The 20431-nt window shown below is 37.9% G+C and overlaps 1 protein-coding gene across 1 annotated transcript in view; it reads right to left on the bottom strand.

Annotated features, from left to right (window-relative positions):
• The window catches only part of Dg (Dystroglycan), a 532981-nt gene that overhangs the window by 3849 nt on the left and 508701 nt on the right, over window positions 1-20431 (bottom strand). The window contains exons 12-14 of the mRNA XM_067145542.2: window positions 17617-17968; window positions 13318-13548; window positions 3422-3592 (exon numbers count right to left, since the gene is read on the bottom strand). Coding sequence (XP_067001643.1) covers window positions 3422-3592; window positions 13318-13548; window positions 17617-17968 — 754 coding nt within the window. The remainder of the gene's footprint in view (window positions 1-3421; window positions 3593-13317; window positions 13549-17616; window positions 17969-20431) is intronic.

Below are 20431 nucleotides of genomic sequence, written 5' to 3'. Positions count from 1 at the left end.
GTGCAGACATGCAACTCCATTATCAATACAAATGGAACAATGTGCCCTATCATTACATCAAATCGGCACATATAGTACTATGCAGTTTCTGTAGTATGCCTTACTTTCTTGAGTGGCTGGTTCTAAAAGTTTTCATTAAGTTTAACAGCTTGCTTTGAAGGAAACTTGTGAATTAGTAGATGTGAAATTCTAGGAGTGAATTTGTACATAATATTTTTAAAAGTTTCAGGGTCTACAGCTTTGCAATGGTGGATACTGGACACTAACAACACAGCTTTCTCTTTCTTCGGAACATGAGAGATTAGTGTGAAGTCACCAGTGAAGCCGTACTCTGTAGAGCCCACCTTACGCTTCCTGTTTGGCTGAAATTCAGGAGGTATTTTCTTTTTATTCTTTCTGATCGTTCCTGTGTAAGTTAATTTGCATTTCTTCAGTTCTGACATGAGTTCTATTGAGGGGAAGTAATTGTCGGCTGTAATATTGCGATTTGTGCCGCAGATTGGTTTTGCTAGTCTAATCAGAGACTGAGTCGGTTTCTGAAACTTTCTTTCTTCCGCTTGTAAACCAACTCCATCGCTGTCTTTTCCAACATATAGATAGGCATTCAAGAGATAGTTTGTGTGAGCATCAGCTAATATCATTATTTTCAGCCCATACTTTTCTGGCTTATTTTGCATGTATACTCGAAATTTACAAAGACCTCGAAAGCCAACGAGCATTTCGTCTACACAAACATGAGCACCTAACATTTCTGAGAATTTTTGACCATCCTCTGAAACAGGCATGACACTACTAATGCTGCAGGGTCACTTTCCTTCCTTGCAGCTCGGCTGGTCACATCATCAAATCTCAAGCAATATATTAAAGTCAAGAATCTCTTCTTCGATAAAGTTCTATGATAAATGTCCCTTCCTTATCCGTTTGTGGCAAACATTGATTCAGTACTTTCGTGATTTGATTTGATTTGATTTGAAAATAGCAGTAAAATAAAGCAATCCTATCAATGCACTAATTCCTGTGACATTAGCATCTCCGAGTTCTGTTCAGGTTTGATCGGAATAATGTGACCGGTATGAAGCAATTTTTTTTTTTTAATTGCCAAGAAGTAGGAAGTTTATAATTTAGCAGCACGTTTTGTATATGGTACACTACTGGCCATTACAATTGCAACACCAAGAAAGATGCATCTGATGGACCCCATATTGAAGGAATGTGCAGTGGTGTAGCACATGTGCCTAAGGCGACACTGACAGACAGTATACAGTGTAGGTTTGAGAGCCACTGAGAGGTAGTGGCTTCTGTGTTTCCCCGCCATATGTGTGCACAAATGGAGTTAGCATGCCTCATCGAAGAAAAAACTCTATGGACAGGTTTCCGCCTTCGAATGAGGGAGAATCGTGGCCTTGGAGTAGAATAAATGCAACCAACGTGAAGTGGAGGGACAGGCTGAACAACATCCAAGAAATCAATGGCCCTGTAGCATTAACGAATTTGAAGACAGACATCTCGTGTGCATGGTAATTACGGATGATACAGCCACATCAAACTCCCTCGCTCAGAATTTTAGGCATGTGGTGCATCAATCTGTGTCTGCACATATGATTCGTTATTGCCTGAAGCAGCAGCGCCTTGTCCAGGCACCCATTATTGAGACTGCCACTCACTGCTCACCAGAGATGGTTGCAGCTGCAATGGTGCCTGGAATGTCGGGCCTGAAGAGACAAATGGCATGCTATCATCTTCCCTCAGGAATCCTACTTCTGCTTGCAGCACCTTGATGGTTGCATCCGTGTTTGGCAGCACCAGTGCGCAGAGTTCTGCACTGTGCACCAACACACCAGCTCGGCACCTGGAGTTATGGTAAAGGCTGGCATCAGATTCCAGTCCTGCTCTTGCCCAGTCCACATTGCTGGTACACTGACCAGCAACCATTGCATCATGGGGATAATCACCTTATTACATTGCTTCATTGGCTTGCCCGTTCACCAGATCTCTTGCCCATCAAAAACACGTGGTCCATGGTGGAATGACACAGGACACTCATCGAAGTAGCATGATCAGAGATATCCCAGACAGACATCCAAAGTCTCTTCCCTTCAATGTTGTGTATGTCACACTGAGCTGCAGAGTAATCATGTCACCTGTGTATGATGGGTATTCTGTCCAATAAATCTGGTTCTGATGGTGGTCCTTGATGTTACAATGGTGCAATTTTAATGGCTGGGTAGTGTATTTGTACATGTTGTCAAGACAAGTTTACTTTTATTAGATGTATTTTTAAAAATCTGAGGATGTCCACTTGTTTAAATGAAACATACATTTTTTTTGTCATATTATAAATTGTTTTAAATTTTTTCTCAAGCAGTGAAGTTAGGGCCCATGGCCCTCTCTTGTGTTCATATGATTAGGAAAATGTTGCTTTCCCACTGTTCCATGACTTCTGTCCAATCAGATCAACCAAGATTACTAGTGTTCATAAAATAGAATAGGAGGCTTGGCAGTAAATCAGGAGTTCTCAGTCTCGTGTTTGCAAGCACCATGGTGTTCTTTAAATGACATTTGGTGCTCTCACCATGTCAGTAAAAATGTGCTCCCGAGATCCATTTTTCAATTCAAACTTTGTTGTACGAACTGGAATAATAGGGAGTAATTATAATATTTAGTGACTTTAAAGTTGTTAAGTTGGTTGTGCTACCAAGTCTAATCTTACCTACCACTAATTGGTTTGAAATATTTTAAATTTGTAATTAATATAGCAGCTCATGCAGAACTTGAATTGATCGGTCTCCAGTCTTCTTTAATAGTGAAATATGTGTTTCAAAAGGAGAAATGAATAGTCTTTTGGGGCTGTGTTCAGGATGACCTACTTGTCTAAAAGCTTTCTCACTTGTGAAATACCTCAAGAACAAGACAAGATCATGATTAGCATATCTGCAGGACTGTTCAAGTCTATCTACAAACAACTTTTCCCTGGACATCACTTAAAGGATTATTTTATTTATTTAATAAAGCCATTTGATTTGATGGTTCTCCAATAGCTTAGTATGTAGATGGTGCTCACAATCTTAATTTTCACTTTTTACATTAGAAGTAGTTCAGGAATAAAATATATACAGAAATCTTAGGTCCACTGACATGAATTGCCAGTAAACTCATCCTTTCCTAGATGATTGATTAGAAAATGTGGACTTAACATTATTAGAAATACTCTTTAGTTGATGGAGAGAGAGAGTGTAAAAACATTATCACAAATTATAATCAAAGTATGGTATTAGCTGTGCATGTTGCAATTGTAGATACTGTAGTACAGTAAATATTCCACAATTACAGAGAGTACCATTTCCCTCATGTATAATCTGCAATCTGACACTGTAAATTTAGGATGATTATAAACAAATAGTATTAAGAGTATGGAACTTACCAATTGATACTCTCTCCGTCCTTCATCACCAGGCATAGGGATACCATAAAACTCTTGATTTTTCACTTCAAACTGAAGCCAGTTGGTTGGATGTATTGGTGAACGATCAATTGTCAGTAGAGACAGCTTCAGGTTTCGAGCATGTCCATCCTCAGGATCATAAAATGAATCCTATTGAACAAAAAATTAAAGAAATAACCCACTAATCAACAAATATTTAGTAAATCTTAACTTTGGAGTGAGTGATATAAAGCACGTCTGTTTTCATTTACTTCAGAATGAATAAATAATATGATTTTGATGAAACATGAAATAAACTTTTTGATAGTATGGTATTTGTCTTGCAAACAAAAGCCAATGAAATTTTTTCTACACTCCATCTATAACAACAGCAGGGTGAATTAAGATTTTTCCTTATTGCAATGCCAGAGCAGCCAATCACAAAAGGTACACAATTCAAGTTTTGCATTCCAGCTAGTGCAATTCAATTTCAACAAAACTTTCTTTGAAACGTGTAATACTCTCAAAGCATTATATTTCCTACATTTCACTTTTGTTACTGGTGCCAATTACAAATGACATGTAATGGATTTCTTGAGCTCCCCCTTTCTGCAAATCAGTAACAACTAGAATTTCACGTAAATGTGGTGAAAATTTGCTTTTGCAAAGTTTGTGTAAGACACTGTAGCAAACCACAAATTATAAGTATTTACATTTTTTACACTATGAACTTGCAGAACTATAGTATTATCAACATCCCTTAACATTTAATGTAGGAGAAGGAGTATGAGAAGCTGATGATTACGTTTTAAGGAGTCATTGGCCCAAAGAAGAAGTGGTCTAACCCTTAAAGAGTGGAAGGTATCGGCTAAAGAAAGGCAGGCTTGTGAAGGACTCCTGCGAGTTCACAAATTTCATTGTTAAAATCACTGACTCTCTGCAAAGATTCTTGTCTAGCATACATGGTGAGAACGAGTAAAAACAATTACTTCAACACAGACATGCAGTCTATATGACCAACAGCAGTATGCTATGTCTTAATATCACCAGTTCTATACAAAATAGCTGGATACCATTAAGTACACTGCACAACTGGCTTCTTACATTCATAAATTAGCAGGAATGGGTTGGTTTACATGTTGGAAAACAAATATTGACTAAGGGAGTTACAGTAGAAAGCCTGCAAGAAAGAAGCTTATTTCAGAGAAGTGGAAGTAATGCCATTTCACATCTCACAAGGTGTGAGGGCTTGAGAGATGTGTTTTCTATATTATACAATGCCACTGTTGCCAACTGACCACCCCAAAATTTCAAATATGTAAACCAACCCATTCCTGCTAATTTATGAATGTAAGAAGCCAGTTGTGCAGTGTACTTAATGGTATCCAGCTATTTTGTGTAGAACTGGTGATATTAAGACATAGCATACTGCTGTTGGTCATATAGACTGCATGTCTGTGTTGAAGTAATTGTTTTTACTCGTTCTCACCATGTATGCTAGACAAGAATCTTTGCAGAGAGTCAGTGATTTTAACAATGTAACTGGGCTGAGTACCTCTGACAATAGACATCTGGCCTTCTGACTCCATGTTGGCATGTTCGAACCTGGTGCAGCCTGGTGATATTTGAAAGTACTCTAATACGCCTGCCTCATGTTGGAAGATTTATTGGCATGTACCGGTAAAAGAATCCTGTGGGACAAAATTCCCTCACCTCAGCATCCTCAAGTAAAGGTAGTTAGTGGAACGTAAAACCAACAATTATTTTATTTCATTATTGAATGTATATCCACTAAGTTAATTCACTGTTCATTGCTTCTTAATGGAATTTCACTGATAAGTCTATGTGTGTAGCCTTCTTGAGCATTTATTAGTAGTTGCAATGAAGATGTGAATTTATTATATTATAAATTAAAGACTGCAGTAAATTACATCCCTGTTTTTATTGGGCAAAGGAATGTAAAAAGGACACCACACAATGCATTTAATATCCACTGTATTCTTCTTGTATAAACACCTACACTGAATACAACAGTATCAAAGATCACATGTTTATGTTGACAGTTCTCCTTATGCATGTCTATGGTTGTGATATATAATCTAAATTTCTTCAAACTTGATGTACTATTAGTGGATTCAATTAAGCTCCCTTTCTATTGAAAGAATATGGTTTTCATTTTTTATCTGTAGATTGTAATGATGTATAAAAATATACACTGAAATACTGCACTGCAATAGCATACAAAAGGTGAATAAAGTATGTGGCAAAACAATACTGAAATTACAAATATGCACTGTACATCAAGACACATCATTACAACATGCAAGGTGATGATGGCAACACATATCTAACTGCGTCGGTAAATGACTATATTCTCTCGTAATTTGGGAACACTCCTATGTGGGTCATCCGACCAGAACTTTGATTCATCATGCTCCATCTTAAGCATCTAGGAGCAGGAAATTCAGGAGTGGTTAAGGATATGGGAATTCCATTCCATAGGAAACTAAGTGATCTCCAAAGTATTGTTGCAGAAGGTGTGAGCTGTAGCTCTATCCATTGTCGTTGCAGTGGCAGGTTTCTGACAACATTCAGCACTGTTTTATGTTCAGATACGTTTGCAATTTCAGTACGGTTTGTTTTACAGCAGAATGTATATCGTGGTAATATCATTTTTATCAATGATAAGCAATATTTCACATAAAAGATCATACCGAGCAAATGGTCATGCGGTTAGGGTCGTACAGCTGTGAGCTTGCATTCGGGAGATAGTGTGTTCGAACCCCACTGTCGGCAGCTCTGAAGATGGTTTCCGTGGTTTCCCATTTTCACATCAGGCAGTGCCTTAATAAAGGCCATGGGTGCTTCCTTCCCATTCATTGCCCTTTCCTATCTCATTGTCGCCGTAAGACCTATCTGTGTCAGTGCGACGTAAAGCAAATTGCAAAAAATAAAATGACTTTTATTAATAGGGATGGAAAGGAGGCTGTGTACTTCTTTAAGGAAAATCTTTCAGTTTATAGAAATTATTTTATTTAAGCACATATGTTATTCTTGCTATGATATAAGCAGATATATCTGCTTACATTAATTATGGACAGTGTAATCATTAGGGATGGGAAAGGAGAGCACCTGTCTCCAGATGCTCAAGAACCTCTTAATATCTTTCAGAAATGAGCTTATCGAGAAGGCTAAGCACGGTTCTTAAATCACATGGTACGTTGTCGGTGATAACACACTGTGATATCTCAGTCAACCAGAGAAGTCAGTAAACAGTTTGGTCTTCCATTTGCAGTGAATAGCACGTAAATATGTGAAATGGAAAGAAATCTGGTGGAAAGTCTGATTTACCCCAGTCAACCCAGCAAGGCAGATAGCAGAAACTATTATTTCATTTGAGCCTGAGTAATTTATAATGGGTGGAAAAGATCTTCACATATTTGCTCATAATTTATCAAATGTGCAATATTGAATCCCTGATGCATTGATTCAGTGCAATAATGGGTTGATGCATGTATCAGTGTTAACAGACAGCATTTTGAACATTTCATGCAAGAAAGAGTTTCATGTGGTATGCTGATATGTTCTGCTCCTGTATGTTTTCTGTGATTAATGTACTTTGTACAACTGTAGAAAACGAGTTCTAAGATGGAAATAAAGCGTTTCCAGACCCATGGCAATTTTTAAAAAAGAAATCTTCTACATGTGAGGAATGTGTCCTGAAAGTTTCAACCAGAGAAGTCAGGAGTCAGTTTGGTCTTCCATCTGCAGTGAGTAGCATGTAAATATGTGAAATGGAAAGAAATCTGGAGGGAAGTATAATATTTGTTGCCAGTGTATTAATTTAGAAAGCAAAAATTCATGAGGCATGATTCACCACTTGGAGAACCATAAGATATATCAAGGCAGTCAAGCATTGGCTAGTACCTCTTCTAGTTTGCAGGCTGCATTTTTAGCTTAAAATATGTTCTGTTCTTTATTTTGTTTTCGGAAACAAGTATTTATATTTTTACATTTAAATACAAAGGTGTTATAACACCTTTGCTCCCATAGAGGAGTATGGTCGTTCAAGCACGCCATCTTTTGTGGCCCATAGAGGACTAAAGTTGTTTAGTGCTCATTCAGTGCAGTGCACTCCAATATGCTTGTGTTGTTGGAGACCAGAAGAGTTCTACCTAGAAGTTTCTCTTCTTTCTGGTAGATGACTCGAGTGTCCTATTTCCTCTCTTTGTATTCTTTCACTCATTGTTTAAAAGCCAATCTTGGTGCTTCTCAAACTGAGTGAAATATCAAGTGACAGTGGTTATGTTGTAGACAAAGCTTCATACCTGAATAAATTTTGTAGTAATAGTGTGATTATGAAAGAAGAATATTTTGCACAATAATGATTCAGGCGATGATCTGAAAGCTTCACATAGTGAAAGCGGGTGTGATTCTGTGCGCAGTGAATGTGCTGGAAGGGTGAATAGTAATTCGGACAAGAACAATGACATTGAGTCTCCTTTCTATCATCCATTGGCTCCAATATTTGACATATGTACAGGTGTAAATAAAAATAGTGAGGGAAACAATGTAATGTTTTTTGTAAATATTTTTTTCAATGATGATTTCTTTAACATGTTCGCAGCTGATGACGACTCATGCGTCATAACTCCACTTCAATTTAGTGCCAATGACAACACACATGCATCACACTACGCACCAAATATTAAAGCTCGTATTTCTGCTAGTACCTATGTAAACAAGCGGACCTCTTGTCCGTGCACTGTTAAGCTGTTGTTAAACATATGCTCCAACTGGGCATCAGGTTAATGGTTAGTTACTATCTCTGTAGTAGTTACATTGAAAATCCACAGCCTGTTTCCAGTCATTCGACTGGGTGAGGGATGGAATGAATGAAGCCCTCATCAAGCGGCAAGGATAGGAATTGTGCCGGCTGCCGAAGCCTGTCGCACTTCTCTGGGGCAATGATTAATGAATGAAAGATGAAAGGAAATTATATTGGAGAGTGTTGCTGGAATGAAATATGATAGGGAAAACCGGAGTACCCGGAGAAAAACCTATCCCGCCTCCGCTTTGTCCAGCACAAATCTCACATGGAGTGACCAGGATTTGAACCACGGAACCCAGCGGTGAGAGGCCGGCGTGCTGCCACCTGAGCCACGGAGGTTCTTGTAGTAGTTACAATTCGGCATAAATTTCTATAATGTCAACAGAGAATAGTGAGGTTGTAGGGCCTTTTCAGCGGAAGAAACTCCGTCTTGTAAGCTCCCAAAATCTATCACACCGCATACAAGAACAAATTTTTACATTTTGCCAGTAAATGTGTGGCTAAGGAGAATTAGGGTAGATTGTGGAAGCTGTGCAGACAGTTTTACAAAGAGGGACGGCGGCGCAGGACTGCAGTGTCCAGGACAGCCAGGCTTGTGTCTTGAGCAATACATCATGGAATTCTGCAAGAAACAGAAGTAATTGACCCCAAACAATGACATGCCTACCTGTGTTTGTTGCAGCATACGATTAGAAGCTACTGCACTGACAAAGTACGCTTTACAGCGATTGTCCACACGGCATTAACACGAATTTTACCATACAGCATTTTTGTCAGAAATTTTCAAAAACGTATTTACCTGTTGTAGGAAATACATCAAGATAGCTACCATCAATGTAGTAACACTAACAGAGAAAGTGGAAGAAATTGTACATTTTATGGTTGACAAAAATATAGCACTGCTGGGAATCAGTGAAACTTAATGGAAAGGAAAAGGTGAGAGGAAAGTAAAGAAAGGATACACCTTATACTATAGTGGAGGAAGAGAAGCCAAAAATGGTGTAGGTCTCATAATTAGAAAAGACCTAGAGGGATACCTAGAATTGGTGGAAAACATAAATGACAGGTTGATTAAGGTCAGACTGAGACTTGAAACTAGTGTTACAGATATAATTCAAGGGTATACTGCACAAAGATATGGATATAGAGGAATACCTTGAATATCTGGAAGGCCATATACAGGACAAACAAGTTGTGATCATAGGAGACATGAATGCCCAACTAGGTCAGGAAAGAAAAGGAGATGAAGAGATTATAGGACCATTTGGATATGGGAAAGGAAGGAAAACAAGGCTGGAGATATTTTGGTAGACTTTTGCAGAAGAAATGAGCTGTTCATTGGTAACACATGGTTTTGAAAGAAAAACAGTCAGAAGATAACAAAATCAAAACTCTGTTAGATTACATTTTGGTTGAGAAAGGTAACAGGAAAATTTTGGTAGATGTAACAGCCCTCCCAAGTGAATCTTTTGAAGGAGATCACAGAGTTGTGATAGCTAAGTTAAAGATGGGAAAGATAAAAAAGATTACTGAAATTAGGCAGAGAAAGCTAAGGGTGTGGAAATTGCAGAAGGAAATAAATGAAGAATTCCAGACACACATTAAAACAAGTATACCCAAGGAAGACATCGGAAGGTTCGAAGAAGAATGGGCGTACTTTAAAACTGTCATGGTCGAGTCTGCAGAAAAGACCTGTGGAAGAGTATCAGGAAGGAAGAAAGATCAAGAAACGCCCTGGTGGAATGACAGCGTAAAACAGAAGAAACAAGCTTGGAAAAGGTGGCTGAGAGAACAACAGAATGCAAAACAGAATACAGGCACCGCAAGAAGGAGTGCTCCAAGGTTGTTCAAGAAGAGAAAAAGAAATGCTGGCAAAAATTCACTGAATCTCTGCAAGAAGATACAACTGGAAGAAAAAAGATCTCATTCCAGTGGGTAAAAAGAAGAAAAACCCAGGTGAAGGTACTAACTTCATTAAAAATGAACAGGAGGAAATGATGACACAGAAGCAGGATATATTGCAGAGGTGGAGAAAATACTTTGAACAGCTTTACAACGTGCAAAATACCTCGGTAAAGGAGAAATCGAAGAACCAGATTTAGTGCAGATGGAAGATAAGGAAAACAAGGTGTTCATGGCAGAGATTGAGTGGGCCACTAAAAGAGGCAAGGCAGCTGGAATTGATGAGGTCACCATAGAAATGATAATAGCAGCAGGAGCAGTTGGTATACAGTGGTTGTATAGACTCTTCAGATTGATATGGAGAGAAAAGATTGTTCCTAAAGAGTGGACGAAAGGGGTCATTATACCAATTTTCAAGAAAGGAGACAGGAAGCAATGTGAAAATTACAGAGGAGTGATACTGATATCTCATACAGCTAAGATCCTTGAAAGAATCTTGGATAAATGAATAAGAGACAGAGTAGGGGGGGGGGGGGGGGAAATGGCAGAACACCAGTATGGATTCAGCCACATTTGACCCAATACTGTATTTACATTGCATCAAATGATGGAAAGGTATTGGGAATATGGAAAGGACATGGTAGTAACGTTTCTAGATATTGAAAAGGCATATGACAATGTCCCAAGGAATTTGTAATGGTAAACATTGACAGAGGCACAGATTGGGAATGAAACAACGCAGATTGTAAGAGCGTTGTATCACAACTGCGAAAGCTGTGTTACAACCAAAGTGGATCAAACTGAATGGTTCAGAGTTGAGACAAGCTTAAGACAGGGAAGTTCATTGTCTCCCTTACTCTTCATTATCATCATGGATGGAATTCTACATAATATCAAGGAGAAGATGATGGGCGAGCAAGTAAAGTCTATGCTCTTTGCTGATGACATTATAGTTTGGGGAGATAATGAAGAGGAAGTACAGACACAAGTTAATTAATGGAATGAGGAGAAAAGAAATGTTGAAATGAAGATTAGTACTGCGAAAAGCAAGACTTTGATCGAGACGAGAGGTAACAGAAAATCCAGGGGAGTGATAAAAATAGGAAATGAACCTCTTGAAGTAGTGACATTTTTTAAATATTTGAGCAGTATGATGTCACAAAACAGAAATTTGGATGGAGAAATTGATTTAATACAGCAGTCTGTAAGTTTCTACCAGTATGTGAGAGACATTGTATGGAACAAAGATGTGCCAAGGAAGTGCAAGAACCAGGCGAGTTAGCCATGCAGTTAGGGGCGTGCAGCTGTGAGCTTGCATCCAGGAGATAGTGGGTTCGAATCCCACTGTCGGCAGCCCTGAAGATGGTTTTCCGTGGTTTCCCATTTTCACACCAGGCAAATGCTAGGGCTGTACATTAAGTAAAGCCCATGGCCGCTTCCTTCCGACTCCTAGCCCTTCCCTATCCAATCGTCGCCATAAGACCTATCTGTGTCGGTGCGACATAAAGCCACCAGCGAAAAAAAAGAAAAAAAGGAAGTTTTTATACTCGTCCTATTATACACCTATACTGACTTATGCTTCAGCAGCCTGGACGTTGACTAAGCGGAACCAAAGTAAGATACAAGCAGCTGAAATGAGGTTCTTGAAGAGCATACAGGGAAAGACAAGACGAGATAGAATACGAAATAAGGAAATAAGGAGAAGCGTGGGAGTGTGTAAACTTCAAGAAGAGATTGATATAGCAAAGCTAAAATGGTTTGGACACATGATGAGAATGCCAGGAGAGAGAATACCAAAGAGAACATTCATGGATGCAGAGACTGCAGAGAGCCCTAGGGGACGGCCTAGAATGAGATGGAGGAGCTCTGTTGTGGATTGTATTGTAAATAGAGGAGTCGATAGCAATAAAGTACTAGAAGAGGAATGGTGTAAAGATCGAGTAAGGAGGGCTTTGGTACATTCCGCTACTCAGAGAGAATCTGGAAAAAGGAATGGATGAAGAAAAAGAAGAAGAGGACTTATTGAATAAGTACGACCAAACGAAACATCCTTTCCCCTATTCCACTTCATTACCTGTCATGACGCATAAACTACATCAAACAGCACCGCAGGCGAAAAACTCATCGGTAGTGCTGCTGACGCACTGTGTGCGTTATGGCTCCCATGCACAGAAATATTATTGAAATAATCCAAATGATAATATAAAATGCATAAGAACACGGAAATAAACTCCGTTAAGCAAAAAACGTATTATGGTACCGCAGTGATGTTTACTGATATCTAAGCGACCGCGAACTTGCTAATATGCACCAATGTAGAACTCAGCTATCAAGTATTTTTTTAATGGGTGGGCCCCAGCAGTGGCAAGCTGCTCGGGCAGCTCGTAATGAAAGTGTTAAAATGACCAGAGAATAACACTCAATTTTTACTGAACCACAAATAACATTTAAAAAAAATTATATTTCATTCCTTTTTGCAAATAACCATTTATGTTAAAATTAACAAACAAGATTCAATATATGGTAGTATGAAGGCAACCAATTCTAGTAACATATGCTACATGTGTCATGAAAGGTAAACCGAAATACGATCCTTTAAATCAGCTCGAGTTGCATGTTTCAAGAAAGAAATATGTACAGCATGTTGTGATTGACACATGTGAACAGAGAATACAATACTATTTACTTTGACTCGAGGGTTTATGAGATTATCAAGATTTTGGCTGTCGGTCTCATGACTCTTCAGCAAGAAAAATTCCCATCCCTAGTAATCATTAATGCAATAATAATAATTTTGTGTGGCTATTTCCAGACTGTAAGGCACACCCTCTGATGAGGATAAGCGGCATCTGCCGTGTATGGGAAACTGCGAGTTATTGTAGTGAAGGATAGTGTTATGAGCGGTGTGTGAGTTGCAGGGATGTTGGGGACAGTAAAAAAAACAACACCCAGTCCGCAAACCAGGGATATTAACCATTTAAGGTTAAAATCTCCAACCCGGCTGGAAATCGTGTTACTGGGCGATTTTAATGCCATATTTTAAATGGAACTAAGCAAACAAACTTGCAGATCAACATGATTATTGATATTCAATTCAATACAAAACACTTAAAGTATATTTAAGGAATTAACTTCCAAGGAAGATAAGATAAAAAATTCTTACCTCTGGAACTCTGAAAGAAAGTAGTTCTCCTACTGTGGCATTAATATGATCCACCTGATTGCGTAGCACTGGAGCAAAGTTTTCTGTTGGATTAACTGGTGAAGGGATAGCTGATGGTGGCTTGATGCAGGGTCCTAGATCTCGACGAGTCACCTTTCTGACATCCATATTAGGAGAGAGAACTTTGCTCAAGGCTGAGGAAGGCTCTCCTTTATCATTTGCTACCAGAACCTGAATAAATAAGATATTGTAATATTACATTATAAACTGTATAATATTGCAGAAAATGATACTACAGTTGGTAATGATTTAGAAATTGAAGCAGCATTGAGATTCTATCTGTAGAGTATATCAGAAGTCCAAATCTTAACACACACACTTAAGTGTTCCTCTTTTTTTTCCTTCCTTACTTAGAATGTAGGGTATACAGTGGTTTAGTTGGACCAGAAAACTGTTCCAGAAAATATATTTTCCTTATAATAATAATTTTGCAATTCAGAAATAAGATTGTTTAGAATCCGAGCATAGTGGCAAAACACTAACAGTCATGGAACAGTCTAGCTGACTAATATCGAATTCTAGTCCATAATTGTATTGGCACTAATCTCGAGCATAAATTCTTTACTCCCTGTGACCACAGAGAAAAGTAAGATCGTGACTATTGTCATTTTGTACACTCAACCGCACAAAAATTGGCCAGCAAAGAAATATTTAATTTTATGAATTCCCAAACTGCAAGGATATTAGTAAACTGTGGAGAGCTGGTGGCCGAAGAGGTGATACATAGAATCCTATCATCTGCAAAACATCTTTATCCTGTTTCAAACAAGAAGATTTTGTAAGTAAGCCATCTCTGCGACTACCAATTTTTATGTGGTTGAGTGTATTTGTGGCCAACTTGTCAAGAAATGACAAAAGATTGTGGGAAAACTGCAACTGTTGCAAAACCTTTGTGATTTTCCGCATTTTAGACACGAGATTACATTGAGATTGTGGTTAAGTGTAAGAGAGGGCCAAGATCCCTAACTTCGCCACTTAATATAAAGACACAAATACCGTACTAACACGAATAATCCCCGCATATTTTTTTAAAAAAATTTAAGTTACGAAATTTGGGTGCGGGTTTTATTTGCGTCAAGGTTGGCAAGTTTTCGGTCGGATGTATAGTTATGCTTTCTGTAGCTGCAGATATAAGAAAACTGGCCTCATATGTCATATTTAAATGGAAAACAATTCAGACTTTTAATTTAAAACTGCATTTACATTTTTTAAATAGTATTTTACAGAGCAATTTCAATTCCAAATTTCTCTGTGTCACGATAGACTGTGTCTTTCAGAACACGCAGGGGTAGCGTGCCACACTTTCTTTCACTTGGGTGTGTTGACAGTGTGTTTCATATTTGCTAAGTTCGAGTGAAATCGTAATTATTTTGTATTCAGCGTTTTAGGGAATGCCACAACATCATGGAACAGGTAGTGTGCAGAGACGCAGAATCTGCGAACACTGGCGATGCCGACAGTTGGCAAAAAAGTGTGGCTCTAATTATAATCAATTCGTACGCACCGAATAATATGTCAATGCCAATGAAAGTGCATTGTTTTCTTATGCCTATCCAAAATGGACGTTTCTAAGGGAGATGCAGTCACTATACTGTGCTGCAATGCAGACGGAAGCAAAAGACTTCCTGCCCTCGTCATAGGAAAGCTCGATAAGCCACGGTGTTTTAAGGGCGTCAGGTACTTTCCATGCAAATACAAGGCATCTAAAAATGCAAACATAACAGTAATCCAAAAAATAAAGCACTTCCACAGGGAAGCCAGCATAATTTGTCCTCGTCTCTGAGTCGTGTTTCTTTTTTTCTTTCGTTGTGTGAGGTTATGTTTGCCACTGAGTTATCCAAGTGCATTATTTGAATACTGTAAATGCACCTTGTTGGATACATTTTGGAATTTTTTTCCATGGCATTTGAAAGCTTTAAACTGTGAATAAATGTTTGTTGCATGCAGTAACAGGTCTTGAATATTTTGTGACGCGGCAAGGGTTGGCATTTCTGAAGCACGAGTTGGCAGTTAATTCGAAATCATGTAATTCGAAGTCAGATTTTTGCGCCCCAAAGAGTTTGAATTAACGAGGTTTTACTGTATCGCAAAACTAACAGTGCTTGCCGGTGTGTCTTTTTCAAGTGTTTACATTTTATGAAAAGAATTATCCACCACCGGTCGTGTTGATATCTGAGTAAAATGAGAGCGCGTGTGAAAAGTGTTTTAGACGTGGAGTGTGATGAATTTGTAAGTAGTTTAGAAGAGGATTCTAGTGATGCAAGAGACAACAAATCTTTCGATATACAGTGAATCGAGCCTATTGCACGTTCAAATTAATGAAATACCTAGGCCTACTTGCTAATTTTTATGGCAAATATAAATATTTTTTTAAAATTTTTTTTTTTTTTGCTAGGGGCTTTACGTCGCACCGACACAGATAGGTCTTATGGCGACGAAAATATATTTTATACCAGTGATAGTGTATTTTTGTCATCTCAAATATGTTCAGGCAAAGCAGCTATATCCGTAAATTTACACGTTCATATTTGCGCAAGGTCCACGTGGACATCGCGAGGTGATATGAAATGTTTGTTTATGCCTACGTTACTATTTTGACAGAAGGAATTTTAGTTAATTTCATTTTTTCAAAATGATCCCTTGTAAAATTAGGGTGCGGGAATTATTCGGCAGTGGGGATTATTCGTGTAAATACAGTAAATACAGTAAATACATAAATTATTTTGGAAGGTACGGTATATGGAGACCAAGGAAATTCCAATGAAACTCAAACCTTTAATCAAATCTGTTCAGACAATGAAATATCAATGGTGCTAAGTGCCAATTATGACAAAATGTGAATTTATTTCACAAAAGTGCAATGGACCATTGCTAACAACATATTGCAAGTGCCAAGAGCTGAGGAAGCAGTTCAAAGAGGACTCCAAATATGGCAGTAGTGCTAAGTCTAGGACCTGCTGAGTTTATAATGGTGTCGTACACCAGTGACCAGCTGACTACTTCAAGCAATTATACCAATATAACAGTTTAGGTGTTCAGTGGTTTTTATTGCAATGTAAGTTAATTTTAATAAGAAGAGAAGAGCAAGAGAATCTGGTTCTTTTGGATCAGAGCAAGCAAGGCTGAAGGCTGCTGGAAAGCCATATTTAACAAGGAAGTTGAAACAAATTGCAGCAGTATCCAAACCATCTGTTGAGGTTAGTTTTCACTACCGTGTTGTTGTTTGCGTCATCAGTCCATAGACTGGTTTGATGCAGCTCTCCATGCCACCCTATCCTATGCTAACTTTTTCATTTCTACGTAACTATTGCATCCTACATCTGCTCTAATCTGCTTGTCATATTCATACCTTGGTCTACCCCTACCGTTCTTACCACCTACACTTCCTTCAAAAACCAACTGAACAAGTCCTGGGTGTCTTAAGATGTGCCCTATCATTTGTGATTCGATCTGTCCATCTCACCTTCAGCATTCTTCTGTAACACCACATTTCAAAAGCTTCTATTCTCTTTCTTTCTGAGCTAGTTATCGTCCATGTTTCACTTTCATACAATGCCACGCTCCACACGAAATTCTTCAAAAACATCTTTCTAATTCCGATATCAATGTTTGAAGTGAGCAAATTTCTTTCCTTAAGAAAGCTCTTCCTTGCTTGTGCTAGTCTGCATTTTATGTCCTCCTTACTTCTGCCATCGTTAGTTATTTTACTACCCAAGTAACAATATTCATATACTTCCTTTAAGACTTCATTTCCTAATCTAATATTTCCTACATCACCTGCCTTCGTTCGACTGCACTCCATTACTTTTGTGTGGGAGAAAGGCTAATTGTTTTGGAAAAGTACCTTTAATTAAACTTATAATCAAATTCTGAATTCAGCCTTCCACTCCTTATTAATTTATTTATTAAAATGAATTATTCTGTGACTTTTAGTGGATTTAGCACAATTTGCTATACTGTGTTTAATAAGTAATGCAGAGAAAGGAAAACCTATTAAACATTCATGGGATCATATTTGAGAAGGCTGCAAACTATAGGATGATTGATAGTTATAAAATAAAGAAGAAAAAAATGATTACAAGAACTAATATCTAGCAAAGAGTGTAGAATAGAAAGCCTATTCCTTACTCTCTGATGGGTGATGACTGCTGGTGAAGGAATGAACAATCATCATCAATATTTTTCCTGTGGTAATGATCAACATAAACAAATCATATCTTTAAATGCTAGGCAACAAACCTTAAACAACTTCTCAATGGCATCACGAGGACAGTGACTGCGAGGAAGTGAATCATTTGTCCAAGTAAAGATTATGGGATCATTGGACATGTTGATAGCTCGTACTGTGATGAGATTTGGATCAGCATCTCCATACAGTTCTGCCAAACTGTCCAATATCTGCAGCTGCCAATCCACATCAGAAGGAAAGTCCATCTTATCAACACGCAAGAAGATTGAAAACTCATGGTTCACAGTTCGCCTTCCTTTGTGATGCTGCACTTGAATAGCGAGATTGTCAGACACAGATTTTCCTTCCTTGTCCATTGCCTCCAGGACATATTCCCACTTAGAAACCTGTTCTTCTAAGGGTCTGTAAAACAAAACAAGAAAAATGTCAGAGAAATGGAAGCAATAGATTATCATGCTTTTTTCAAGTTACACTACTCATTTACGTCCATTTACTAGTTCCAGTTCGTCCTTTGCCCAAAAATCTGCAGCTTCTGGACCAAAATACCTCCTTTATACTGAAGCAACTGTGAGGTGCATTGAGCTCCCCACTTCCATCACTCAACTGCTGTAGCTCCTCTATAGACTCTTCCTATCTCAAAATTACCAACTAAAACCTCAAATGACCTCGGTTAACCCATTCCACTCTGGGCCTTAAAATCCCTAACAAACGTTCTGGACTGGGCATTTTTAAGGATTTTAAAAACATTATATCTCTGTACCTGTAGGAGATATTTGCATGATTCTTTTTTCTTTCTGCTTGTTTGAACATCTAATTTTGAAAAACGCTGTTTGTATCATGTCAACTATCACTTGATATTTTAAAATTGTTTATATATTACACCATATTTTGCGAATGGAGGAAAGGTCTGACGGATAACTAAGCAAGTACAGTTTTCTGAAATACTGTTGTATTTACCCTATTTTGCTAATATAAAATGTGCATTACAATTACAAAACGACAACAATAATGAGTACGATATAAAAATAATAATTTTTCAATAATAATAGTAATAATTATAATAATGAAAATGGGAGCTCTTATGAAATTTTATTTTAATTGATAAATTCTGTCAAAAATTACTCAAATGTAAAATTATTGTTCCATTCACCACAAAATACTTCTGAGAAAGAGAAAATACAGTCTTCTAAACAGACAACTTTACTAATGTGTTGACAATCTTACGTATTCTCGCAAATATGAAATATGCGGGAACATGCGCTAGATATATTGTATATAATGTATATATTGTATACAGTGTATATATTGGTATGTTTATATTGGTTAAAAAGGTCCCAAACCTTGACCTAAAGGTTGTTTACAGGCTGAAGATGCTCAAAATAATGGGTGAAACATGTACCTGACCTAAATAAGTCTACATAAAATCATGTAGATAATAACCACATTAAACATGGAAAGTATTGAATAGGTGGTTTTTTATTAAATTATCCTTGATATCTATGCCTAACATGCGCTAGGCCGTAAAACGAACTCCAATTATAATGAAATGTAAGAAGCTGTTTCGAATTCATATGTCAATAATATGTTCATTTGCGCATAAACTTATAATATATCATAAAATATCGAAAATATAACTTTCGTCAAGTACATGTTTGCCGCGAGAAGACATGTCTTAGAGCTCACTGAGTGACAACATCTACTGATGCATGCTGATCGAAAATATCATAAATTCTCTGACTTAGACATATAATGCTGCCATCTGCTTAAATACTCTCCTAACTAATACATGAAGAAACACGATACAACCACCAGAATGCGCGCATAGCTCGTTCTCTATTTTTAAGTGTGTAAATGTTAAATCTTAATAATTATATTTTAATTTTAAATCAGGTGCCTGATTTAATCTCGAGGTGAAACAATGACTGAAGATGCCTTCTATGAAAGGCGAAACATGTCTCATATTTTTATAATGTAATAAGGATAAAATCCTAATTGATGTAGTCCTTGACAAAGAGATCAAAGGTTAAAGTATTACAACAACTTGATTGGAGTATCTTGAATTAAAATAGGCCATCATATCTTGTTAAAGAAGTAAACTCTTGCCACTCTTGGATTGCCATCAGGTTCAGGGTATGTTTCCAAATTCAGACTAAGGGGCCAGTTGATTCTCTTCGCTCTATCCGATTCCATCAGCATGATTTCTCCAACCAGTAATGTCCCTTGCCTCTGTTTCCTCTGATGGCCTAGCAAGGCTAAATATTTGTTGCGGAACCACCGACTGAAATTCTGTCGTAGCTTTTAAGGTACCTCAGCCTTCTGCTGGCACTGATGATATCCAAATCCACGACCTCAGTGTCTGGTAGACCATGTACAAACATGGCAGATGTTAACGGTTTCAGAGATTTAGGTGTGTCTTCCATGCAGGTCAAAGGCTGAGAGTTCAATGTTGCCTCAATGTCGTACAAGACAGTTTGAAACTCTTCAAACCTTAGTACTTTCCTGCCTATAATTCTCCTCAGTTCCTTAACCATTTGGTTCAACGTCTCCCACCATCCTTCCCACCACGGTGCTGCAGGGGGGTGTTGATGATCCAGTAGATTTTTCGCACACTAGACATTGCCATTATTTCCTCCCAATTACTGCATTTAGTCGCGTATTAGTCCCCCTTTTATCCCCATATTTACAGCCAAAAAAAGTATTTGGGGGGGGGGGGGTACAATATGCGCTAACCTCAAATTTTGTGCAGTGAACACATTACTTCTAGGCTATAAAGTACTATAAATTGTACATGTATACATTCTACACTACTCTTTAACAAACTTATGAATGTATTTGAGTTATACTGGCTATTTTTGTTGGAAGGCA

Source organism: Anabrus simplex, chromosome 4 (genome assembly GCF_040414725.1).
Source record: "Anabrus simplex isolate iqAnaSimp1 chromosome 4, ASM4041472v1, whole genome shotgun sequence".
Classification (NCBI taxonomy): Eukaryota; Metazoa; Arthropoda; class Insecta; order Orthoptera; family Tettigoniidae; genus Anabrus; species Anabrus simplex.
This window is presented reverse-complemented; position numbering and strand designations above follow the sequence as displayed.